At 34.0% G+C, this 27,878-nt stretch overlaps 3 protein-coding genes across 3 annotated transcripts; all 3 read left to right on the top strand.

Annotated features, from left to right (window-relative positions):
* The first annotated feature begins 7,094 nt into the window (after positions 1-7,094).
* On the top strand, positions 7,095-8,166 carry LOC149987956 (ribulose bisphosphate carboxylase small subunit, chloroplastic-like). Its single transcript, XM_090255375.1, has 3 exons — positions 7,095-7,352; positions 7,463-7,594; positions 7,746-8,166. Exons 1-3 carry the CDS (start codon positions 7,164-7,166, stop codon positions 7,977-7,979), a joined length of 555 nt encoding a protein of 184 aa, XP_090111501.1. The 5' UTR covers positions 7,095-7,163; the 3' UTR covers positions 7,980-8,166.
* An 8,279-nt stretch (positions 8,167-16,445) lies between these two features.
* Positions 16,446-17,517, top strand: LOC149987955 (ribulose bisphosphate carboxylase small subunit, chloroplastic-like). Its single transcript, XM_090255372.1, has 3 exons — positions 16,446-16,703; positions 16,814-16,945; positions 17,097-17,517. Exons 1-3 carry the CDS (start codon positions 16,515-16,517, stop codon positions 17,328-17,330), a joined length of 555 nt encoding a protein of 184 aa, XP_090111498.1. The 5' UTR covers positions 16,446-16,514; the 3' UTR covers positions 17,331-17,517.
* Positions 17,518-25,779: 8,262 nt separating this feature from the next.
* Positions 25,780-26,851, top strand: LOC149987954 (ribulose bisphosphate carboxylase small subunit, chloroplastic-like). Its single transcript, XM_090255371.1, has 3 exons — positions 25,780-26,037; positions 26,148-26,279; positions 26,431-26,851. The coding sequence occupies exons 1-3, from the start codon at positions 25,849-25,851 to the stop codon at positions 26,662-26,664; spliced, it is 555 nt and encodes a 184-aa protein (XP_090111497.1). The 5' UTR covers positions 25,780-25,848; the 3' UTR covers positions 26,665-26,851.
* Positions 26,852-27,878: the final 1,027 nt, after the last annotated feature.

Below are 27,878 nucleotides of genomic sequence, written 5' to 3'. Positions count from 1 at the left end.
TTTAAATGTAATAAAATCACCCCTTGTAAAATAATAATACAATACAATAGATTTTCAAAGCTTTCTTATTTGTTTAGTAACAGATTTGAACTTTTCTTAGTGTAGTTACTTCTATGTTTTAATTTAGTAGAAATATTAGACTTCTTTGTTATTACTAGATTGGAAGTAGAAAAAAGTATGAATTAACAAGTATTATAAAATATTAATTTCTAATCTCCCTCAAAAAAATTAAAAATATTATAAAGCAATAAAAATTCAAACAACATCAATTTAAAACCAAAAAAACATTAAAAAGCCATCTTATAGAGTATTATAAGACTTACAATAAATTCACTAATGATAACATTAATCATTTAGCCTAACTATGTTAAAAGGTATTATGACAACATTCAATTAAGGAAGGTGTTTTTTTAATGGATTTACATATCACATAAAAATAACTTCGATAAAATATTTTGATTTGTAAATTATTAAACTTGGTTAGATTGCTAAAAAACATTCCAACTCTTTAAATCCATTAAGTAAAAAAAGAATATAATAGAAAATATATTACTTATATTTAAATAAAACACCAATACATCTAATAACCATTGTTAAGTTATTTAACAAATTATTATCAAATTCCTACCTCAAGGATACAAATTCCTTAAGAGATCTTTTAATATCATAAATAATATTATTTAATTTATAATTATAATTTATAGAAACAATGAGATTTATGCACCTTCAATACTACTAGATATCAATACAAAGTTAGTGGTGCAATCTTTGACTACTTTTGTACATGTTCACTAAGCACTATTTAACTTGAGCTTGAAATAGAAGGATATATTACTTTGATTCTTTTCTTTTAACTTATAAAGATGTTTCTTATAAATCTTGCAACTATAGAAGCGACTATTGACACGCTTAGGTACGCATCAATCATTGCAACTCCAACTCAAGCTCCAATAGCAAGAAATTGTCTTTGTGTATCATGCTTTTATTTTCTATCATAACCTATAAAAAACTATTTATTTTCTCAAATATTTTTATTGAAGAAAAATACAACTCAATAATATATAAAACAAAAAGAATAATAGCAAAATATCAAAGCAAAAATGTTGCAATGTATTAATATTTGATTACAACATATTCCAATAGCAAAGACCTTATTGCATAGCAACAACATATTTTAGCAATACATTACAACAACAAAAGCATTTGAATGCAACATCATAATATTCCAACAATCCATCACAAAGATGATAACCTTGCATTGTAGCAACATCTCATCATAGCAATACATTGAAGCAATAAAGCATTATAGCACAATAGCAACATAGCACAATAACAAAAATATTGTAGTACAATAACACTTTATTGTAACAATATAAATATTTTAATATAATAATAACTTATTATAAGAACATCTTATTGCAATAGTATAAATATTGTAGTATAATAATTATTTATTACTAAAATACCTTATTGATAAAACTACTCTCAGATATCTTGTTTGCTAAATAAAAGAGCAGCTTGTCCTCTAAGTATTCAACAGTTGCCAACAAGAATAATCCAATTTTTTTGTTTCCAAGAGCTACCTCTCTTGTGTTGGCAATTGTCCAAATTTAGTCTCAAATTCCATGATTAGTTCATTTGGAGCCATTTGATTTCTTGGCCTTTACTCAATCTACTCCAAAAAGATTTGTTTTTTCATTCTCTCTAAATCTTCCTCAAAAACTTTATCTTTCAAGAGTTCTTCAAATTTCTTCCTTCACATTGCCTCAGTATGCAACTCCTGCATCTTCCCTCTAATTTTTGGTATCATTGCCAAATCAAAGATGGTAATCATCTTCAATTCTGAAACTTGATGCACATATGTTTTACATGTATAAATCCTAAGGAACTTAGTGATGTCACTCTCATCAAACCTTCCAATCTTATCCATCACTACTTGTAAAGCTTAGGTGCTGTTTCTATCCTTCCAATGCACTTGTTGCCTCTCTTTTATAAATTTAGCAGATACCTTGAATAAATCATGGGTACCTATTCCACTTGGTAAAGCAAACCTTGGGATTTGATTTCCCATCTTGACTTGTTGAAAAATTTGGTGCCTTAAGGCTCTCTCAAAAGAAGCACCAATAATGTTTGGATAGAGAGAATTTGTCTTAAAAAAGCATTGGACTTTTGGCTATCTCTAATTGTTCAATCAAGTCTCAAGATAGAAAAGTATCAAGTTATATATATATATATATATATATATATATACGTATATAAATTTATTCCAATATAGGTAATTACATCAATACATAATTTCTTAGTACTAAAGAAAATCCAAAATATAATAAAAATATTCGAAATCCTTATATATTCCTAAGGTGAATTTTTTCCAAACTTCAATAGATCATATCTCACAATCGACCTATCCAAACAAACTTAAAATTTACATGAAGTATTGATGTACTTTAAAAAGCTATCACAAAAAAGTTTAATTACAAATTTCTTACAAATCTTGAGATATTGCTAAAATGCTAACAATAGCTTCATAGCCTTGCTTGAATATACCCCTATGAAATTTTCTTCATATCTCACAAACTAAATATTTAAATATCATAAAAAAATTTATTTATAGTTTTTCAACCTAATAATACATATCTTTAGAAAATTTGAGCCAAAAATTTGTTCAAAAACTCAAGGTATACTTCCAACTATTATTATCAACAAAATGATCCATGTACTGCCTTTGAATTACATGTATTGTCTTCAATGCTTTATAACTCCTTCATACAAACTCCAAATATAACAATTCTTTTGTAAAGATGTAAATGTTGAAATCACCCTTATGATTGCATTCTTGATCTTCAAAATCTATTGTATAACTCCTTGTATTTTCAAAAGAGTAACAATATGTCTTAAAAAGACACATTAACTTCAAATGGCTATAACTTCATCACCTTAATTCCAAACCTTTTAAACTTTGTGCAATCATTGATTTTAATTCTCAAATGTTCTTTTTGAAGTTGCCAAAATCCTTGTTATCATTGCAGATAGCCTCTTCAGAGCCTATAAGACATGGCTTTTGACCAATAGGGATGAAGATCCTCATTCTTTACCTTCATCCATCCATACTTTACTTTCATCCTTCCAAATAAGCTTCTTAGAGGTTTGCATCTTCATCTTTGAGCTCCAATCTTTTCTTTAAATTTTGTACTAAATATTTAAATCTTATATAATTTAAATATTACAATCAAAATAAGTAAACTTCAAAATAAATTTTCTTACATCAATTCTCTTTAAATTAACCTATTAACCACTCTAATACACATCAATACTTATAAATATATCATATATTTTAGTCAATTTTTACATACTATAAACAATTAGAATATAATAACATTGAGGCCTACTTATGCAATTTTCAAATAAAAATTTAAAAAGTCGATTGTCATTCTTCAAAGCAAAATCAATTACTTGACTCAATGTTTGAGGATTAAGTAAATTGACCATCAATTTCTTTACCTCATATTATAATCCATAAAGAAATTGGCTAATGAGTGCAGCATCATCCCACTTGATATCAATCATAAGTTGTCAAAATTGTGAAGCATACAATATTATACATTGATTAACTCCCTTAAATATACTAGCATTTGTACCATTGCACTATTCATTTTGACAAGCTCTATTATAATAATACTTAGAAGAAAAGAGATGTCTAATATTGCTAAAGATAAATAAAAGAAAGAACTTGAGAACAAAAAAAACAATATCAAATTTAAATGAGGAATAATCCACAACATCTAATATGCTTATGTCTTATCAAGATAAAAAGATAATCCATTCTTAATCAAGAAAAGTCAAAACTTTGATATTGTAAGTGTATTCTTGTCAATCTCTCAAAGATAAGAATTCAAAGAAAACAAATATACAAGTGAGACTTTTTCAAAGAAGTATGAAAAAATAGAAATAAAAAAATATGTATATTAAAAAGAAACTAGAATTGCTATTGCCAAAATACAAGAAAACTAGACACTTCTTCAAACTAAACTAGAAGCAAGAAAGAAATTGACGAGAATGAAGAAGACTTCATTCTTACTTCTATATATATTATCTATCTAGGAGCTACATGGCGAAATTCTATAAGACCTCCAAAACGTGTTGACTTTGTACAACACATATCTTGACTTATAAGGCAAGTTTTTTATATGGGCGCCATATAGTTAGCTTTTCCGCAAGCTACCAACATGTGTGGCACGTGCTTAACTTGCTGACCAAGTGTCTAACCTACCAATCAACAACAAACACATATAAAGTCAAAGCAACATCTATAAAGCTTCTAGGAAGCTTCTTTAGAAGATATTATAAAATTAATCTACTTTTATCTATTTCTACCTTTTTATATTACTTGAATAACAATTACAATAAATACATGTCCATGACAAGTTGACAATTACAAAGTCAACTAATAGAAAAAACTAAGGAGATAGAATTCTCTACCATCATACTTGTAAAGTTATATTTAGAAAAAAAAAAAAAAAAAAAAAAAAAAAAATTAAATTATATTAACACCAATATACAACCAACAAAAGTTCTTACTAAACCATTAAAAAGAGTGAAATTTGAAACATATAGATAAGCCTTGAGACTTAAAAGCTTAATTACATTGTACAATAGAATAAGAATGGTTGCTATTTCTTACTTCTTTGCTTAGTAACCATGTGGTGATAACAAAGACCATCTTAGATATATGGAGTTTGGCTAACTTCTAATTAAAAATAATTGGTCAAATGATTGCTACTTTTTTCATTTAACCAACTTGAACAACTTTATCTATACCTTTAATTTCCTCACCAAACTACTATTCAAAATGTAGTTAATTAGTTAGATATTTTCCAAACATATATAAAATCTTATAGATATAATAAACTTTGAAGTAAAAATTTTACTCTTTTAAATGGATGTTTAATAATTTGATATTCATAGTTACATGATTTAATAAAAGCACCTTTTAATCCATATCCAATACAAGTCCTTAAACATTTACATTAAAACTATACTTGCAAGATGACATTATTAAACTTTAAAATATGCATGTAAGATAACTCCAATTAGAATCTATAAATTTTCTTATTATAATTTTTTAAAAACAAAATACCAATATATTATTATTTTAATATCCTCTAAGTTAAATCCATATATTAAGTAGAAACAATTATTCTAATAAATAATAATAAAAATCAGACATCTTGCAATAAATTTTTTAAAAAAAAATAGATACATATCATGAAAAATATCCCAAAAATAGCTAACACCATCAAAACATTTGACCAAATGTGCAATTTTAGATGTGTCAAGACAAAAAGAAATATTTGCAAGATTTTGGAGTATCTAAATTAATGTTTGTCCTCTTTGCACTATGAGTAGGATTTCTTTTATTTTGTTTAGTGAAAAGATACATTGCAATTTGTTTTCATAATAAAAACTATATTAATGAAATAGTGCTAAAAAATAACAAGATTAAAAAAACATAACCCTTCTTACAACCTTAAATCCTTCTCATTAGACTACCTCAAAGTTGTGCCATTTAGCACAAAAACCATTCTTTTAAATCTACTTAACCCTCCAATTTCCAATGAGCTTCATGTGCAGACACAAGCATGCTTTCTTTCTTTCTTGAAGAAAACTTATCTGAACAAACGTTAATACTCTACTTGTTGATGAAAGTGGAACTTTGACCACATACAGGCTTGGTGATGTACTTTGTATATCTCCTCACTGTTAGTCTGGTGCAATCCAACCATGCCCATAGAATATGAATGGGGACATGCTTCCAGCCACTCGGGCATGCAGAAAACTTGACAAGCGAGATTCAAGCGAGCCCACAACAACAACGACCACCACCACCACGCAATACAAGGCATTACTAGGCTCTGATAAACCAGAGAAAGAGATCGAGTATGTGCACACAAAAACACACAGATCCACAGGTATTGTCTACGGCGCCACCACCATCCGTCAAAGCTACCATCTCGTCGAGGAAGAATGGTATTTCAAAAACTAGCGATACAACCGCTGATGGAAACAACCGAAAGCTATGTCATTGGAGAGGGCGCACGAGTTCATGGAATACACAGTGAGAAGAGATAAAGAAATAAAGTAATATAAAATACAAGTGTGCATCAGCAAGACATGGCCGAAATCTAACAACTGTCTGCACATGCTGTGGTGGGTTGTATCCACGCGCTGGAGGAAGTAACTTTCCTACATGCACAGAAAAACATTTTCAGATTAGAAAGCTCTTCTGTTCTAGCTAATCTCTAGTACCAAGCTCAGACGTGTAGCCGACGAAGCCAATAGCAGCTGGGTATGCTAGTCACTGATTCTGAAGCGGCCGGTGTGTCGATTGCGATGTATCTCAGTTCGGCGAAGGCCTGCGTCTGGAACATGGAAAGAGGGTCTTCTTGCACTCGTCAATCTCTCACAGCAACTGGGCAGGGTTGTATCCGAACGTGGAAAACGCAGCAACCGTTGTTGAACCAAAGGATGGTATTTTTCTCCGAGAAAAACGCCGTGGCTTATCTGGTGTAGACGATCCCTAATCCGGACAAGACCGCCGCTGTGCAGGTGTTGGAGAACCACAATGCGCAAGAGATGCGAGAGATGGAGGAGTGCAAGAAGTACGACTGCGAAGCTACATGCTTCATCGAGCAATGAAGTCTGGGTTTTCTCCAACTTCCGCATACACACACTTTTCTCGACGACATCCGTTTCAAGGTACGCATCGGGAAACTGACGATTCTCTGCACTGGTGTTCAGACTCTCCGGACAACCGGCGTCATGTTTTGAGCTCTTATTCGATAAGGTGCTGTTGAAATCCAGAAATAGTGGAGTCTGGATTATCCTCTGGACGGCTCCGCTTCTGGTCGAAAAATTTCATCCCAAAAAAAGGACCTATCTGTTGACTGAAAATGTTTAATTGTGGTGAGGATTGCATGCAGCGACGTCGTAAAGATAGGGTGACAAGGAGCGTTCCAGAGCTCAGCTCGGGGCATGCCCCGGCACTTCCTAGCGTATAAACATACCGGGTGGAATTTGTACCCACCAGGTCTTGCTCGGTGTCCCCTGTGCCTAAGCTGTTGGCTGCATTGCCCTTGCGATTCGAGTGTGGAGAGATTTTAGCAATGGCCTCCGCTGTGGCTTCAACCGTTGTGGCTCCTGTCTCTGTGACTGTGGCGTCATCATCTGTGGCCGCCTCTCGCGAGTCTTCCTCCGTCAAGGCTTTTTCCGGACTGAAGTCAGCGACCCTTTTCACTTCAAAATCCCAGCAATTGAGCTCCGTCCAGAACGGCAGCCGCGTGCAATGCATGCAAGTGAGTCTCTGTCGTCCCCTAATCGAACATATTCGGGGTCGTATTAGTCGATTTCCACGAGATGAGACATCCGGAAATTTTAAGAGTTGTACGATTTTGTGATTGCGCAGGTGTGGAACCCCATCGGGCAGCCCAAGTTCGAGACCTTCTCGTACCTGCCCCCGCTGAGCGATGACCAGATCGCGAGGCAGGTGGATTACATGATCCAGCAGAACTTGATTCCCTGCATCGAGTTCGACACGGTAAGTCGGTGCTCTTCCCGGCGTCCCACGAGTAGACAGTAGTATTGTCGAAGGCAGAGGCATTGGTATGTGGTCGTCCGGAGTGGGTTCCGCGGGCATCGAGGTCACGGTGCAAATGTGGTCTGATGACGCGCTGGGGTGACTTGTCCAGGTCGGAGCCGTGAGCCGCACCAACTTCTCGGGGTCGGGCTCGTCGGGCTACTACGACGGGCGGTACTGGACCATGTGGAAGTTGCCCATGTTCGGGTGCACCGACTCTTCGCAGGTGCTGCGGGAGATCCAGGAGTGCAAGACGTCGTACCCTAGCTGCTGGGTCCGCGTGCTGGGCTTCGACAGCAAGAAGCAGGTGCAGATCTGCGGGTTCTTGGTCGCCAGGCCCAACTAGGGAACGAATTTGTCGAGCTCTCTGGTTCTGGGTCGGGTAGCAGTAGCTTTGATGGTGAGGCACTGACAGTCAGTCGCTCACACGGCAAAGTAGCCTGGATGTGCTTCGCAACGAACTCTTGAATTTGAGTATGTGAGTTCACTTTGAACATCCCAGAAGCAAAAGAATGGGTTTTTTCATGTTTGAATTTTATTTTGTATAGTTGTGTTGAGCCGCGATTTCTATCTGTCACTTGGCTTGATATTCTGAGTTTCTCCGATACGAATAGCGAAGTCCACTTGAACATCTGTAACGGCAGCAATTGCGTCAGGTCAATCCTCTCAGATTCTTTCGGTGCTTTTGTCGTAAACTAGCTTGATTGTTGTCCATTAAGCTTGGTTGCTTTTCGTGAGAAAGCATGAAACTTCTATGACGAAACCCGGTTGATTGTAATGTAACTAGTTTGATTGTAGTTTGAATTTGGTAATTGCGTTGTATGATACATAATGAAAGTTTCATGATGAGGGCTCTTTGTTGGTAGTTATTTTCATTTTAATAGACGAGTATTTTTGTGAAAGTCACTAAGAGTCCTCGACTTTCTGTAAAACCGCAGTGGTTAATTGAGAGAAGTAACCAGTACCAGTTATTACGAGAAGAAGGTTGAGTCTTCGCACTGCAACACATTACTTTGTGTCTGTCAATGTCAATAGTTTTTACATGGCGATTGCCAATAAGTCTGTCGACACAGGTCATTGTACCACCTGAGCAAGGAAAAGGCACGACCTACTGGTACAGTTCCCTTATGGAACTTGTCAATGTGTTCAAACCCATAAGTTGCTGAAAGTGTACAGTCAGGTGATTTGCACACTTTTCAGAGGTAGACCGAACAAAATAAAACTTATGGAATGACATACTTGAAAAGCTTTTTCTGAAAATCTGTCAAATAACAAATGTTTGATATTCTTAATATTCGGAATGTCAAGTCACACATATTTGTTACTGATTCCTGCACAAGGATTAACAATCAGAGCATAAGCAAACATGTATTTTAAATCAAATGACTTTATAATATAAATCGAATCGATTAGATAAGCATGATTTTAAGAGTTGATACTCAACTAGAGAAATTTCTTACATCAGAAGACAAAAGAGATAATGTGCCCAGGAAGGCATGAGACATGAAGTAATAGAAACACATATTCCACTGTGAAATGTGAAAGGGAGTGGCTGAATGAAAGAAAATAGAAAAAGAAAAAGGAAAAAAAGATACCAGAATGAATAATACTTGTATGCTATCTTTTTCAAAATTACCAAAAATGTACTGGAAAGGTACTTTGAAAGTAAAAACCTATTTACAAAATAGAAGTCCAACATCTTTTAAATGTAATAAAATCACCCCTTGTAAAATAATAATACAATACAATAGATTTTCAAAGCTTTCTTATTTGTTTAGTAACAGATTTGAACTTTTCTTAGTGTAGTTACTTCTATGTTTTAATTTAGTAGAAATATTAGACTTCTTTGTTATTACTAGATTGGAAGTAGAAAAAAGTATGAATTAACAAGTATTATAAAATATTAATTTCTAATCTCCCTCAAAAAAATTAAAAATATTATAAAGCAATAAAAATTCAAACAACATCAATTTAAAACCAAAAAAACATTAAAAAGCCATCTTATAGAGTATTATAAGACTTACAATAAATTCACTAATGATAACATTAATCATTTAGCCTAACTATGTTAAAAGGTATTATGACAACATTCAATTAAGGAAGGTGTTTTTTTAATGGATTTACATATCACATAAAAATAACTTCGATAAAATATTTTGATTTGTAAATTATTAAACTTGGTTAGATTGCTAAAAAACATTCCAACTCTTTAAATCCATTAAGTAAAAAAAGAATATAATAGAAAATATATTACTTATATTTAAATAAAACACCAATACATCTAATAACCATTGTTAAGTTATTTAACAAATTATTATCAAATTCCTACCTCAAGGATACAAATTCCTTAAGAGATCTTTTAATATCATAAATAATATTATTTAATTTATAATTATAATTTATAGAAACAATGAGATTTATGCACCTTCAATACTACTAGATATCAATACAAAGTTAGTGGTGCAATCTTTGACTACTTTTGTACATGTTCACTAAGCACTATTTAACTTGAGCTTGAAATAGAAGGATATATTACTTTGATTCTTTTCTTTTAACTTATAAAGATGTTTCTTATAAATCTTGCAACTATAGAAGCGACTATTGACACGCTTAGGTACGCATCAATCATTGCAACTCCAACTCAAGCTCCAATAGCAAGAAATTGTCTTTGTGTATCATGCTTTTATTTTCTATCATAACCTATAAAAACTATTTATTTTCTCAAATATTTTTATTGAAGAAAAATACAACTCAATAATATATAAAACAAAAAGAATAATAGCAAAATATCAAAGCAAAAATGTTGCAATGTATTAATATTTGATTACAACATATTCCAATAGCAAAGACCTTATTGCATAGCAACAACATATTTTAGCAATACATTACAACAACAAAAGCATTTGAATGCAACATCATAATATTCCAACAATCCATCACAAAGATGATAACCTTGCATTGTAGCAACATCTCATCATAGCAATACATTGAAGCAATAAAGCATTATAGCACAATAGCAACATAGCACAATAACAAAAATATTGTAGTACAATAACACCTTTATTGTAACAATATAAATATTTTAATATAATAATAACTTATTATAAGAACATCTTATTGCAATAGTATAAATATTGTAGTATAATAATTATTTATTACTAAAATACCTTATTGATAAAACTACTCTCAGATATCTTGTTTGCTAAATAAAAGAGCAGCTTGTCCTCTAAGTATTCAACAGTTGCCAACAAGAATAATCCAATTTTTTTGTTTCCAAGAGCTACCTCTCTTGTGTTGGCAATTGTCCAAATTTAGTCTCAAATTCCATGATTAGTTCATTTGGAGCCATTTGATTTCTTGGCCTTTACTCAATCTACTCCAAAAAGATTTGTTTTTTCATTCTCTCTAAATCTTCCTCAAAAACTTTATCTTTCAAGAGTTCTTCAAATTTCTTCCTTCACATTGCCTCAGTATGCAACTCCTGCATCTTCCCTCTAATTTTTGGTATCATTGCCAAATCAAAGATGGTAATCATCTTCAATTCTGAAACTTGATGCACATATGTTTTACATGTATAAATCCTAAGGAACTTAGTGATGTCACTCTCATCAAACCTTCCAATCTTATCCATCACTACTTGTAAAGCTTAGGTGCTGTTTCTATCCTTCCAATGCACTTGTTGCCTCTCTTTTATAAATTTAGCAGATACCTTGAATAAATCATGGGTACCTATTCCACTTGGTAAAGCAAACCTTGGGATTTGATTTCCCATCTTGACTTGTTGAAAAATTTGGTGCCTTAAGGCTCTCTCAAAAGAAGCACCAATAATGTTTGGATAGAGAGAATTTGTCTTAAAAAAGCATTGGACTTTTGGCTATCTCTAATTGTTCAATCAAGTCTCAAGATAGAAAAGTATCAAGTTATATATATATATATATATATATATATATATATATATATATATATACGTATATAAATTTATTCCAATATAGGTAATTACATCAATACATAATTTCTTAGTACTAAAGAAAATCCAAAATATAATAAAAATATTCGAAATCCTTATATATTCCTAAGGTGAATTTTTTCCAAACTTCAATAGATCATATCTCACAATCGACCTATCCAAACAAACTTAAAATTTACATGAAGTATTGATGTACTTTAAAAAGCTATCACAAAAAAGTTTAATTACAAATTTCTTACAAATCTTGAGATATTGCTAAAATGCTAACAATAGCTTCATAGCCTTGCTTGAATATACCCCTATGAAATTTTCTTCATATCTCACAAACTAAATATTTAAATATCATAAAAAAAATTTATTTATAGTTTTTCAACCTAATAATACATATCTTTAGAAAATTTGAGCCAAAAATTTGTTCAAAAACTCAAGGTATACTTCCAACTATTATTATCAACAAAATGATCCATGTACTGCCTTTGAATTACATGTATTGTCTTCAATGCTTTATAACTCCTTCATACAAACTCCAAATATAACAATTCTTTTGTAAAGATGTAAATGTTGAAATCACCCTTATGATTGCATTCTTGATCTTCAAAATCTATTGTATAACTCCTTGTATTTTCAAAAGAGTAACAATATGTCTTAAAAAGACACATTAACTTCAAATGGCTATAACTTCATCACCTTAATTCCAAACCTTTTAAACTTTGTGCAATCATTGATTTTAATTCTCAAATGTTCTTTTTGAAGTTGCCAAAATCCTTGTTATCATTGCAGATAGCCTCTTCAGAGCCTATAAGACATGGCTTTTGACCAATAGGGATGAAGATCCTCATTCTTTACCTTCATCCATCCATACTTTACTTTCATCCTTCCAAATAAGCTTCTTAGAGGTTTGCATCTTCATCTTTGAGCTCCAATCTTTTCTTTAAATTTTGTACTAAATATTTAAATCTTATATAATTTAAATATTACAATCAAAATAAGTAAACTTCAAAATAAATTTTCTTACATCAATTCTCTTTAAATTAACCTATTAACCACTCTAATACACATCAATACTTATAAATATATCATATATTTTAGTCAATTTTTACATACTATAAACAATTAGAATATAATAACATTGAGGCCTACTTATGCAATTTTCAAATAAAAATTTAAAAAGTCGATTGTCATTCTTCAAAGCAAAATCAATTACTTGACTCAATGTTTGAGGATTAAGTAAATTGACCATCAATTTCTTTACCTCATATTATAATCCATAAAGAAATTGGCTAATGAGTGCAGCATCATCCCACTTGATATCAATCATAAGTTGTCAAAATTGTGAAGCATACAATATTATACATTGATTAACTCCCTTAAATATACTAGCATTTGTACCATTGCACTATTCATTTTGACAAGCTCTATTATAATAATACTTAGAAGAAAAGAGATGTCTAATATTGCTAAAGATAAATAAAAGAAAGAACTTGAGAACAAAAAAAACAATATCAAATTTAAATGAGGATAATCCACAACATCTAATATGCTTATGTCTTATCAAGATAAAAAGATAATCCATTCTTAATCAAGAAAAGTCAAAACTTTGATATTGTAAGTGTATTCTTGTCAATCTCTCAAAGATAAGAATTCAAAGAAAACAAATATACAAGTGAGACTTTTTCAAAGAAGTATGAAAAAATAGAAATAAAAAAATATGTATATTAAAAAGAAACTAGAATTGCTATTGCCAAAATACAAGAAAACTAGACACTTCTTCAAACTAAACTAGAAGCAAGAAAGAAATTGACGAGAATGAAGAAGACTTCATTCTTACTTCTATATATATTATCTATCTAGGAGCTACATGGCGAAATTCTATAAGACCTCCAAAACGTGTTGACTTTGTACAACACATATCTTGACTTATAAGGCAAGTTTTTTATATGGGCGCCATATAGTTAGCTTTTCCGCAAGCTACCAACATGTGTGGCACGTGCTTAACTTGCTGACCAAGTGTCTAACCTACCAATCAACAACAAACACATATAAAGTCAAAGCAACATCTATAAAGCTTCTAGGAAGCTTCTTTAGAAGATATTATAAAATTAATCTACTTTTATCTATTTCTACCTTTTTATATTACTTGAATAACAATTACAATAAATACATGTCCATGACAAGTTGACAATTACAAAGTCAACTAATAGAAAAAACTAAGGAGATAGAATTCTCTACCATCATACTTGTAAAGTTATATTTAGAAAAAAAAAAAAAAAAAAAAAAAAAAAAAATTAAATTATATTAACACCAATATACAACCAACAAAAGTTCTTACTAAACCATTAAAAAGAGTGAAATTTGAAACATATAGATAAGCCTTGAGACTTAAAAGCTTAATTACATTGTACAATAGAATAAGAATGGTTGCTATTTCTTACTTCTTTGCTTAGTAACCATGTGGTGATAACAAAGACCATCTTAGATATATGGAGTTTGGCTAACTTCTAATTAAAAATAATTGGTCAAATGATTGCTACTTTTTTCATTTAACCAACTTGAACAACTTTATCTATACCTTTAATTTCCTCACCAAACTACTATTCAAAATGTAGTTAATTAGTTAGATATTTTCCAAACATATATAAAATCTTATAGATATAATAAACTTTGAAGTAAAAATTTTACTCTTTTAAATGGATGTTTAATAATTTGATATTCATAGTTACATGATTTAATAAAAGCACCTTTTAATCCATATCCAATACAAGTCCTTAAACATTTACATTAAAACTATACTTGCAAGATGACATTATTAAACTTTAAAATATGCATGTAAGATAACTCCAATTAGAATCTATAAATTTCTTATTATAATTTTTTAAAAACAAAATACCAATATATTATTATTTTAATATCCTCTAAGTTAAATCCATATATTAAGTAGAAACAATTATTCTAATAAATAATAATAAAAATCAGACATCTTGCAATAATTTTTTTAAAAAAAAATAGATACATATCATGAAAAATATCCCAAAAATAGCTAACACCATCAAAACATTTGACCAAATGTGCAATTTTAGATGTGTCAAGACAAAAAGAAATATTTGCAAGATTTTGGAGTATCTAAATTAATGTTTGTCCTCTTTGCACTATGAGTAGGATTTCTTTTATTTTGTTTAGTGAAAAGATACATTGCAATTTGTTTTCATAATAAAAACTATATTAATGAAATAGTGCTAAAAAATAACAAGATTAAAAAAACATAACCCTTCTTACAACCTTAAATCCTTCTCATTAGACTACCTCAAAGTTGTGCCATTTAGCACAAAAACCATTCTTTTAAATCTACTTAACCCTCCAATTTCCAATGAGCTTCATGTGCAGACACAAGCATGCTTTCTTTCTTTCTTGAAGAAAACTTATCTGAACAAACGTTAATACTCTACTTGTTGATGAAAGTGGAACTTTGACCACATACAGGCTTGGTGATGTACTTTGTATATCTCCTCACTGTTAGTCTGGTGCAATCCAACCATGCCCATAGAATATGAATGGGGACATGCTTCCAGCCACTCGGGCATGCAGAAAACTTGACAAGCGAGATTCAAGCGAGCCCACAACAACAACGACCACCACCACCACGCAATACAAGGCATTACTAGGCTCTGATAAACCAGAGAAAGAGATCGAGTATGTGCACACAAAAACACACAGATCCACAGGTATTGTCTACGGCGCCACCACCATCCGTCAAAGCTACCATCTCGTCGAGGAAGAATGGTATTTCAAAAACTAGCGATACAACCGCTGATGGAAACAACCGAAAGCTATGTCATTGGAGAGGGCGCACGAGTTCATGGAATACACAGTGAGAAGAGATAAAGAAATAAAGTAATATAAAATACAAGTGTGCATCAGCAAGACATGGCCGAAATCTAACAACTGTCTGCACATGCTGTGGTGGGTTGTATCCACGCGCTGGAGGAAGTAACTTTCCTACATGCACAGAAAAACATTTTCAGATTAGAAAGCTCTTCTGTTCTAGCTAATCTCTAGTACCAAGCTCAGACGTGTAGCCGACGAAGCCAATAGCAGCTGGGTATGCTAGTCACTGATTCTGAAGCGGCCGGTGTGTCGATTGCGATGTATCTCAGTTCGGCGAAGGCCTGCGTCTGGAACATGGAAAGAGGGTCTTCTTGCACTCGTCAATCTCTCACAGCAACTGGGCAGGGTTGTATCCGAACGTGGAAAACGCAGCAACCGTTGTTGAACCAAAGGATGGTATTTTTCTCCGAGAAAAACGCCGTGGCTTATCTGGTGTAGACGATCCCTAATCCGGACAAGACCGCCGCTGTGCAGGTGTTGGAGAACCACAATGCGCAAGAGATGCGAGAGATGGAGGAGTGCAAGAAGTACGACTGCGAAGCTACATGCTTCATCGAGCAATGAAGTCTGGGTTTTCTCCAACTTCCGCATACACACACTTTTCTCGACGACATCCGTTTCAAGGTACGCATCGGGAAACTGACGATTCTCTGCACTGGTGTTCAGACTCTCCGGACAACCGGCGTCATGTTTTGAGCTCTTATTCGATAAGGTGCTGTTGAAATCCAGAAATAGTGGAGTCTGGATTATCCTCTGGACGGCTCCGCTTCTGGTCGAAAAAATTTCATCCCAAAAAAAGGACCTATCTGTTGACTGAAAATGTTTAATTGTGGTGAGGATTGCATGCAGCGACGTCGTAAAGATAGGGTGACAAGGAGCGTTCCAGAGCTCAGCTCGGGGCATGCCCCGGCACTTCCTAGCGTATAAACATACCGGGTGGAATTTGTACCCACCAGGTCTTGCTCGGTGTCCCCTGTGCCTAAGCTGTTGGCTGCATTGCCCTTGCGATTCGAGTGTGGAGAGATTTTAGCAATGGCCTCCGCTGTGGCTTCAACCGTTGTGGCTCCTGTCTCTGTGACTGTGGCGTCATCATCTGTGGCCGCCTCTCGCGAGTCTTCCTCCGTCAAGGCTTTTTCCGGACTGAAGTCAGCGACCCTTTTCACTTCAAAATCCCAGCAATTGAGCTCCGTCCAGAACGGCAGCCGCGTGCAATGCATGCAAGTGAGTCTCTGTCGTCCCCTAATCGAACATATTCGGGGTCGTATTAGTCGATTTCCACGAGATGAGACATCCGGAAATTTTAAGAGTTGTACGATTTTGTGATTGCGCAGGTGTGGAACCCCATCGGGCAGCCCAAGTTCGAGACCTTCTCGTACCTGCCCCCGCTGAGCGATGACCAGATCGCGAGGCAGGTGGATTACATGATCCAGCAGAACTTGATTCCCTGCATCGAGTTCGACACGGTAAGTCGGTGCTCTTCCCGGCGTCCCACGAGTAGACAGTAGTATTGTCGAAGGCAGAGGCATTGGTATGTGGTCGTCCGGAGTGGGTTCCGCGGGCATCGAGGTCACGGTGCAAATGTGGTCTGATGACGCGCTGGGGTGACTTGTCCAGGTCGGAGCCGTGAGCCGCACCAACTTCTCGGGGTCGGGCTCGTCGGGCTACTACGACGGGCGGTACTGGACCATGTGGAAGTTGCCCATGTTCGGGTGCACCGACTCTTCGCAGGTGCTGCGGGAGATCCAGGAGTGCAAGACGTCGTACCCTAGCTGCTGGGTCCGCGTGCTGGGCTTCGACAGCAAGAAGCAGGTGCAGATCTGCGGGTTCTTGGTCGCCAGGCCCAACTAGGGAACGAATTTGTCGAGCTCTCTGGTTCTGGGTCGGGTAGCAGTAGCTTTGATGGTGAGGCACTGACAGTCAGTCGCTCACACGGCAAAGTAGCCTGGATGTGCTTCGCAACGAACTCTTGAATTTGAGTATGTGAGTTCACTTTGAACATCCCAGAAGCAAAAGAATGGGTTTTTTCATGTTTGAATTTTATTTTGTATAGTTGTGTTGAGCCGCGATTTCTATCTGTCACTTGGCTTGATATTCTGAGTTTCTCCGATACGAATAGCGAAGTCCACTTGAACATCTGTAACGGCAGCAATTGCGTCAGGTCAATCCTCTCAGATTCTTTCGGTGCTTTTGTCGTAAACTAGCTTGATTGTTGTCCATTAAGCTTGGTTGCTTTTCGTGAGAAAGCATGAAACTTCTATGACGAAACCCGGTTGATTGTAATGTAACTAGTTTGATTGTAGTTTGAATTTGGTAATTGCGTTGTATGATACATAATGAAAGTTTCATGATGAGGGCTCTTTGTTGGTAGTTATTTTCATTTTAATAGACGAGTATTTTTGTGAAAGTCACTAAGAGTCCTCGACTTTCTGTAAAACCGCAGTGGTTAATTGAGAGAAGTAACCAGTACCAGTTATTACGAGAAGAAGGTTGAGTCTTCGCACTGCAACACATTACTTTGTGTCTGTCAATGTCAATAGTTTTTACATGGCGATTGCCAATAAGTCTGTCGACACAGGTCATTGTACCACCTGAGCAAGGAAAAGGCACGACCTACTGGTACAGTTCCCTTATGGAACTTGTCAATGTGTTCAAACCCATAAGTTGCTGAAAGTGTACAGTCAGGTGATTTGCACACTTTTCAGAGGTAGACCGAACAAAATAAAACTTATGGAATGACATACTTGAAAAGCTTTTTCTGAAAATCTGTCAAATAACAAATGTTTGATATTCTTAATATTCGGAATGTCAAGTCACACATATTTGTTACTGATTCCTGCACAAGGATTAACAATCAGAGCATAAGCAAACATGTATTTTAAATCAAATGACTTTATAATATAAATCGAATCGATTAGATAAGCATGATTTTAAGAGTTGATACTCAACTAGAGAAATTTCTTACATCAGAAGACAAAAGAGATAATGTGCCCAGGAAGGCATGAGACATGAAGTAATAGAAACACATATTCCACTGTGAAATGTGAAAGGGAGTGGCTGAATGAAAGAAAATAGAAAAAAAGAAAAAGGAAAAAAAGATACCAGAATGAATAATACTTGTATGCTATCTTTTTCAAAATTACCAAAAATGTACTGGAAAGGTACTTTGAAAGTAAAAACCTATTTACAAAATAGAAGTCCAACATCTTTTAAATGTAATAAAATCACCCCTTGTAAAATAATAATACAATACAATAGATTTTCAAAGCTTTCTTATTTGTTTAGTAACAGATTTGAACTTTTCTTAGTGTAGTTACTTCTATGTTTTAATTTAGTAGAAATATTAGACTTCTTTGTTATTACTAGATTGGAAGTAGAAAAAAGTATGAATTAACAAGTATTATAAAATATTAATTTCTAATCTCCCTCAAAAAAATTAAAAATATTATAAAGCAATAAAAATTCAAACAACATCAATTTAAAACCAAAAAAACATTAAAAAGCCATCTTATAGAGTATTATAAGACTTACAATAAATTCACTAATGATAACATTAATCATTTAGCCTAACTATGTTAAAAGGTATTATGACAACATTCAATTAAAGAAGGTGTTTTTTTAATGGATTTACATATCACATAAAAATAACTTCGATAAAATATTTTGATTTGTAAATTATTAAACTTGGTTAGATTGCTAAAAAACATTCCAACTCTTTAAATCCATTAAGTAAAAAAAGAATATAATAGAAAATATATTACTTATATTTAAATAAAACACCAATACATCTAATAACCATTGTTAAGTTATTTAACAAATTATTATCAAATTCCTACCTCAAGGATACAAATTCCTTAAGAGATCTTTTAATATCATAAATAATATTATTTAATTTATAATTATAATTTATAGAAACAATGAGATTTATGCACCTTCAATACTACTAGATATCAATACAAAGTTAGTGGTGCAATCTTTGACTACTTTTGTACATGTTCACTAAGCACTATTTAACTTGAGCTTGAAATAGAAGGATATATTACTTTGATTCTTTTCTTTTAACTTATAAAGATGTTTCTTATAAATCTTGCAACTATAGAAGCGACTATTGACACGCTTAGGTACGCATCAATCATTGCAACTCCAACTCAAGCTCCAATAGCAAGAAATTGTCTTTGTGTATCATGCTTTTATTTTCTATCATAACCTATAAAAAACTATTTATTTTCTCAAATATTTTTATTGAAGAAAAATACAACTCAATAATATATAAAACAAAAAGAATAATAGCAAAATATCAAAGCAAAAATGTTGCAATGTATTAATATTTGATTACAACATATTCCAATAGCAAAGACCTTATTGCATAGCAACAACATATTTTAGCAATACATTACAACAACAAAAGCATTTGAATGCAACATCATAATATTCCAACAATCCATCACAAAGATGATAACCTTGCATTGTAGCAACATCTCATCATAGCAATACATTGAAGCAATAAAGCATTATAGCACAATAGCAACATAGCACAATAACAAAAATATTGTAGTACAATAACACTTTATTGTAACAATATAAATATTTTAATATAATAATAACTTATTATAAGAACATCTTATTGCAATAGTATAAATATTGTAGTATAATAATTATTTATTACTAAAATACCTTATTGATAAAACTACTCTCAGATATCTTGTTTGCTAAATAAAAGAGCAGCTTGTCCTCTAAGTATTCAACAGTTGCCAACAAGAATAATCCAATTTTTTTGTTTCCAAGAGCTACCTCTCTTGTGTTGGCAATTGTCCAAATTTAGTCTCAAATTCCATGATTAGTTCATTTGGAGCCATTTGATTTCTTGGCCTTTACTCAATCTACTCCAAAAAGATTTGTTTTTTCATTCTCTCTAAATCTTCCTCAAAAACTTTATCTTTCAAGAGTTCTTCAAATTTCTTCCTTCACATTGCCTCAGTATGCAACTCCTGCATCTTCCCTCTAATTTTTGGTATCATTGCCAAATCAAAGATGGTAATCATCTTCAATTCTGAAACTTGATGCACATATGTTTTACATGTATAAATCCTAAGGAACTTAGTGATGTCACTCTCATCAAACCTTCCAATCTTATCCATCACTACTTGTAAAGCTTAGGTGTTGTTTCTATCCTTCCAATGCACTTGTTGCCTCTCTTTTATAAATTTAGCAGATACCTTGAATAAATCATGGGTACCTATTCCACTTGGTAAAGCAAACCTTGGGATTTGATTTCCCATCTTGACTTGTTGAAAAATTTGGTGCCTTAAGGCTCTCTCAAAAGAAGCACCAATAATGTTTGGATAGAGAGAATTTGTCTTAAAAAAGCATTGGACTTTTGGCTATCTCTAATTGTTCAATCAAGTCTCAAGATAGAAAAGTATCAAGTTATATATATATATATATATATATATATACGTATATAAATTTATTCCAATATAGGTAATTACATCAATACATAATTTCTTAGTACTAAAGAAAATCCAAAATATAATAAAAATATTCGAAATCCTTATATATTCCTAAGGTGAATTTTTTCCAAACTTCAATAGATCATATCTCACAATCGACCTATCCAAACAAACTTAAAATTTACATGAAGTATTGATGTACTTTAAAAAGCTATCACAAAAAAGTTTAATTACAAATTTCTTACAAATCTTGAGATATTGCTAAAATGCTAACAATAGCTTCATAGCCTTGCTTGAATATGCCCCTATGAAATTTTCTTCATATCTCACAAACTAAATATTTAAATATCATAAAAAAAATTTATTTATAGTTTTTCAACCTAATAATACATATCTTTAGAAAATTTGAGCCAAAAATTTGTTCAAAAACTCAAGGTATACTTCCAACTATTATTATCAACAAAATGATCCATGTACTGCCTTTGAATTACATGTATTGTCTTCAATGCTTTATAACTCCTTCATACAAACTCCAAATATAACAATTCTTTTGTAAAGATGTAAATGTTGAAATCACCCTTATGATTGCATTCTTGATCTTCAAAATCTATTGTATAACTCCTTGTATTTTCAAAAGAGTAACAATATGTCTTAAAAAGACACATTAACTTCAAATGGCTATAACTTCATCACCTTAATTCCAAACCTTTTAAACTTTGTGCAATCATTGATTTTAATTCTCAAATGTTCTTTTTGAAGTTGCCAAAATCCTTGTTATCATTGCAGATAGCCTCTTCAGAGCCTATAAGACATGGCTTTTGACCAATAGGGATGAAGATCCTCATTCTTTACCTTCATCCATCCATACTTTACTTTCATCCTTCCAAATAAGCTTCTTAGAGGTTTGCATCTTCATCTTTGAGCTCCAATCTTTTCTTTAAATTTTGTACTAAATATTTAAATCTTATATAATTTAAATATTACAATCAAAATAAGTAAACTTCAAAATAAATTTTCTTACATCAATTCTCTTTAAATTAACCTATTAACCACTCTAATACACATCAATACTTATAAATATATCATATATTTTAGTCAATTTTTACATACTATAAACAATTAGAATATAATAACATTGAGGCCTACTTATGCAATTTTCAAATAAAAATTTAAAAAGTCGATTGTCATTCTTCAAAGCAAAATCAATTACTTGACTCAATGTTTGAGGATTAAGTAAATTGACCATCAATTTCTTTACCTCATATTATAATCCATAAAGAAATTGGCTAATGAGTGCAGCATCATCCCACTTGATATCAATCATAAGTTGTCAAAATTGTGAAGCATACAATATTATACATTGATTAACTCCCTTAAATATACTAGCATTTGTACCATTGCACTATTCATTTTGACAAGCTCTATTATAATAATACTTAGAAGAAAAGAGATGTCTAATATTGCTAAAGATAAATAAAAGAAAGAACTTGAGAACAAAAAAAACAATATCAAATTTAAATGAGGATAATCCACAACATCTAATATGCTTATGTCTTATCAAGATAAAAAGATAATCCATTCTTAATCAAGAAAAGTCAAAACTTTGATATTGTAAGTGTATTCTTGTCAATCTCTCAAAGATAAGAATTCAAAGAAAACAAATATACAAGTGAGACTTTTTCAAAGAAGTATGAAAAAATAGAAATAAAAAAATATGTATATTAAAAAGAAACTAGAATTGCTATTGCCAAAATACAAGAAAACTAGACACTTCTTCAAACTAAACTAGAAGCAAGAAAGAAATTGACGAGAATGAAGAAGACTTCATTCTTACTTCTATATATATTATCTATCTAGGAGCTACATGGCGAAATTCTATAAGACCTCCAAAACGTGTTGACTTTGTACAACACATATCTTGACTTATAAGGCAAGTTTTTTATATGGGCGCCATATAGTTAGCTTTTCCGCAAGCTACCAACATGTGTGGCACGTGCTTAACTTGCTGACCAAGTGTCTAACCTACCAATCAACAACAAACACATATAAAGTCAAAGCAACATCTATAAAGCTTCTAGGAAGCTTCTTTAGAAGATATTATAAAATTAATCTACTTTTATCTATTTCTACCTTTTTATATTACTTGAATAACAATTACAATAAATACATGTCCATGACAAGTTGACAATTACAAAGTCAACTAATAGAAAAAACTAAGGAGATAGAATTCTCTACCATCATACTTGTAAAGTTATATTTAGAAAAAAAAAAAAAAAAAAAAAAAAAAAAATTAAATTATATTAACACCAATATACAACCAACAAAAGTTCTTACTAAACCATTAAAAAGAGTGAAATTTGAAACATATAGATAAGCCTTGAGACTTAAAAGCTTAATTACATTGTACAATAGAATAAGAATGGTTGCTATTTCTTACTTCTTTGCTTAGTAACCATGTGGTGATAACAAAGACCATCTTAGATATATGGAGTTTGGCTAACTTCTAATTAAAAATAATTGGTCAAATGATTGCTACTTTTTTCATTTAACCAACTTGAACAACTTTATCTATACCTTTAATTTCCTCACCAAACTACTATTCAAAATGTAGTTAATTAGTTAGATATTTTCCAAACATATATAAAATCTTATAGATATAATAAACTTTGAAGTAAAAATTTTACTCTTTTAAATGGATGTTTAATAATTTGATATTCATAGTTACATGATTTAATAAAAGCACCTTTTAATCCATATCCAATACAAGTCCTTAAACATTTACATTAAAACTATACTTGCAAGATGACATTATTAAACTTTAAAATATGCATGTAAGATAACTCCAATTAGAATCTATAAATTTCTTATTATAATTTTTTAAAAACAAAATACCAATATATTATTATTTTAATATCCTCTAAGTTAAATCCATATATTAAGTAGAAACAATTATTCTAATAAATAATAATAAAAATCAGACATCTTGCAATAAATTTTTTAAAAAAAAATAGATACATATCATGAAAAATATCCCAAAAATAGCTAACACCATCAAAACATTTGACCAAATGTGCAATTTTAGATGTGTCAAGACAAAAAGAAATATTTGCAAGATTTTGGAGTATCTAAATTAATGTTTGTCCTCTTTGCACTATGAGTAGGATTTCTTTTATTTTGTTTAGTGAAAAGATACATTGCAATTTGTTTTCATAATAAAAACTATATTAATGAAATAGTGCTAAAAAATAACAAGATTAAAAAAACATAACCCTTCTTACAACCTTAAATCCTTCTCATTAGACTACCTCAAAGTTGTGCCATTTAGCACAAAAACCATTCTTTTAAATCTACTTAACCCTCCAATTTCCAATGAGCTTCATGTGCAGACACAAGCATGCTTTCTTTCTTTCTTGAAGAAAACTTATCTGAACAAACGTTAATACTCTACTTGTTGATGAAAGTGGAACTTTGACCACATACAGGCTTGGTGATGTACTTTGTATATCTCCTCACTGTTAGTCTGGTGCAATCCAACCATGCCCATAGAATATGAATGGGGACATGCTTCCAGCCACTCGGGCATGCAGAAAACTTGACAAGCGAGATTCAAGCGAGCCCACAACAACAACGACCACCACCACCACGCAATACAAGGCATTACTAGGCTCTGATAAACCAGAGAAAGAGATCGAGTATGTGCACACAAAAACACACAGATCCACAGGTATTGTCTACGGCGCCACCACCATCCGTCAAAGCTACCATCTCGTCGAGGAAGAATGGTATTTCAAAAACTAGCGATACAACCGCTGATGGAAACAACCGAAAGCTATGTCATTGGAGAGGGCGCACGAGTTCATGGAATACACAGTGAGAAGAGATAAAGAAATAAAGTAATATAAAATACAAGTGTGCATCAGCAAGACATGGCCGAAATCTAACAACTGTCTGCACATGCTGTGGTGGGTTGTATCCACGCGCTGGAGGAAGTAACTTTCCTACATGCACAGAAAAACATTTTCAGATTAGAAAGCTCTTCTGTTCTAGCTAATCTCTAGTACCAAGCTCAGACGTGTAGCCGACGAAGCCAATAGCAGCTGGGTATGCTAGTCACTGATTCTGAAGCGGCCGGTGTGTCGATTGCGATGTATCTCAGTTCGGCGAAGGCCTGCGTCTGGAACATGGAAAGAGGGTCTTCTTGCACTCGTCAATCTCTCACAGCAACTGGGCAGGGTTGTATCCGAACGTGGAAAACGCAGCAACCGTTGTTGAACCAAAGGATGGTATTTTTCTCCGAGAAAAACGCCGTGGCTTATCTGGTGTAGACGATCCCTAATCCGGACAAGACCGCCGCTGTGCAGGTGTTGGAGAACCACAATGCGCAAGAGATGCGAGAGATGGAGGAGTGCAAGAAGTACGACTGCGAAGCTACATGCTTCATCGAGCAATGAAGTCTGGGTTTTCTCCAACTTCCGCATACACACACTTTTCTCGACGACATCCGTTTCAAGGTACGCATCGGGAAACTGACGATTCTCTGCACTGGTGTTCAGACTCTCCGGACAACCGGCGTCATGTTTTGAGCTCTTATTCGATAAGGTGCTGTTGAAATCCAGAAATAGTGGAGTCTGGATTATCCTCTGGACGGCTCCGCTTCTGGTCGAAAAAATTTCATCCCAAAAAAAGGACCTATCTGTTGACTGAAAATGTTTAATTGTGGTGAGGATTGCATGCAGCGACGTCGTAAAGATAGGGTGACAAGGAGCGTTCCAGAGCTCAGCTCGGGGCATGCCCCGGCACTTCCTAGCGTATAAACATACCGGGTGGAATTTGTACCCACCAGGTCTTGCTCGGTGTCCCCTGTGCCTAAGCTGTTGGCTGCATTGCCCTTGCGATTCGAGTGTGGAGAGATTTTAGCAATGGCCTCCGCTGTGGCTTCAACCGTTGTGGCTCCTGTCTCTGTGACTGTGGCGTCATCATCTGTGGCCGCCTCTCGCGAGTCTTCCTCCGTCAAGGCTTTTTCCGGACTGAAGTCAGCGACCCTTTTCACTTCAAAATCCCAGCAATTGAGCTCCGTCCAGAACGGCAGCCGCGTGCAATGCATGCAAGTGAGTCTCTGTCGTCCCCTAATCGAACATATTCGGGGTCGTATTAGTCGATTTCCACGAGATGAGACATCCGGAAATTTTAAGAGTTGTACGATTTTGTGATTGCGCAGGTGTGGAACCCCATCGGGCAGCCCAAGTTCGAGACCTTCTCGTACCTGCCCCCGCTGAGCGATGACCAGATCGCGAGGCAGGTGGATTACATGATCCAGCAGAACTTGATTCCCTGCATCGAGTTCGACACGGTAAGTCGGTGCTCTTCCCGGCGTCCCACGAGTAGACAGTAGTATTGTCGAAGGCAGAGGCATTGGTATGTGGTCGTCCGGAGTGGGTTCCGCGGGCATCGAGGTCACGGTGCAAATGTGGTCTGATGACGCGCTGGGGTGACTTGTCCAGGTCGGAGCCGTGAGCCGCACCAACTTCTCGGGGTCGGGCTCGTCGGGCTACTACGACGGGCGGTACTGGACCATGTGGAAGTTGCCCATGTTCGGGTGCACCGACTCTTCGCAGGTGCTGCGGGAGATCCAGGAGTGCAAGACGTCGTACCCTAGCTGCTGGGTCCGCGTGCTGGGCTTCGACAGCAAGAAGCAGGTGCAGATCTGCGGGTTCTTGGTCGCCAGGCCCAACTAGGGAACGAATTTGTCGAGCTCTCTGGTTCTGGGTCGGGTAGCAGTAGCTTTGATGGTGAGGCACTGACAGTCAGTCGCTCACACGGCAAAGTAGCCTGGATGTGCTTCGCAACGAACTCTTGAATTTGAGTATGTGAGTTCACTTTGAACATCCCAGAAGCAAAAGAATGGGTTTTTTCATGTTTGAATTTTATTTTGTATAGTTGTGTTGAGCCGCGATTTCTATCTGTCACTTGGCTTGATATTCTGAGTTTCTCCGATACGAATAGCGAAGTCCACTTGAACATCTGTAACGGCAGCAATTGCGTCAGGTCAATCCTCTCAGATTCTTTCGGTGCTTTTGTCGTAAACTAGCTTGATTGTTGTCCATTAAGCTTGGTTGCTTTTCGTGAGAAAGCATGAAACTTCTATGACGAAACCCGGTTGATTGTAATGTAACTAGTTTGATTGTAGTTTGAATTTGGTAATTGCGTTGTATGATACATAATGAAAGTTTCATGATGAGGGCTCTTTGTTGGTAGTTATTTTCATTTTAATAGACGAGTATTTTTGTGAAAGTCACTAAGAGTCCTCGACTTTCTGTAAAACCGCAGTGGTTAATTGAGAGAAGTAACCAGTACCAGTTATTACGAGAAGAAGGTTGAGTCTTCGCACTGCAACACATTACTTTGTGTCTGTCAATGTCAATAGTTTTTACATGGCGATTGCCAATAAGTCTGTCGACACAGGTCATTGTACCACCTGAGCAAGGAAAAGGCACGACCTACTGGTACAGTTCCCTTATGGAACTTGTCAATGTGTTCAAACCCATAAGTTGCTGAAAGTGTACAGTCAGGTGATTTGCACACTTTTCAGAGGTAGACCGAACAAAATAAAACTTATGGAATGACATACTTGAAAAGCTTTTTCTGAAAATCTGTCAAATAACAAATGTTTGATATTCTTAATATTCGGAATGTCAAGTCACACATATTTGTTACTGATTCCTGCACAAGGATTAACAATCAGAGCATAAGCAAACATGTATTTTAAATCAAATGACTTTATAATATAAATCGAATCGATTAGATAAGCATGATTTTAAGAGTTGATACTCAACTAGAGAAATTTCTTACATCAGAAGACAAAAGAGATAATGTGCCCAGGAAGGCATGAGACATGAAGTAATAGAAACACATATTCCACTGTGAAATGTGAAAGGGAGTGGCTGAATGA

The sequence above is a fragment of the Physcomitrium patens genome, chromosome 13 (assembly GCF_059467195.1).
Source record: "Physcomitrium patens ecotype Gransden chromosome 13, ASM5946719v1, whole genome shotgun sequence".
Lineage (NCBI taxonomy): Eukaryota > Viridiplantae > Streptophyta > Bryopsida > Funariales > Funariaceae > Physcomitrium > Physcomitrium patens.
This window is presented reverse-complemented; position numbering and strand designations above follow the sequence as displayed.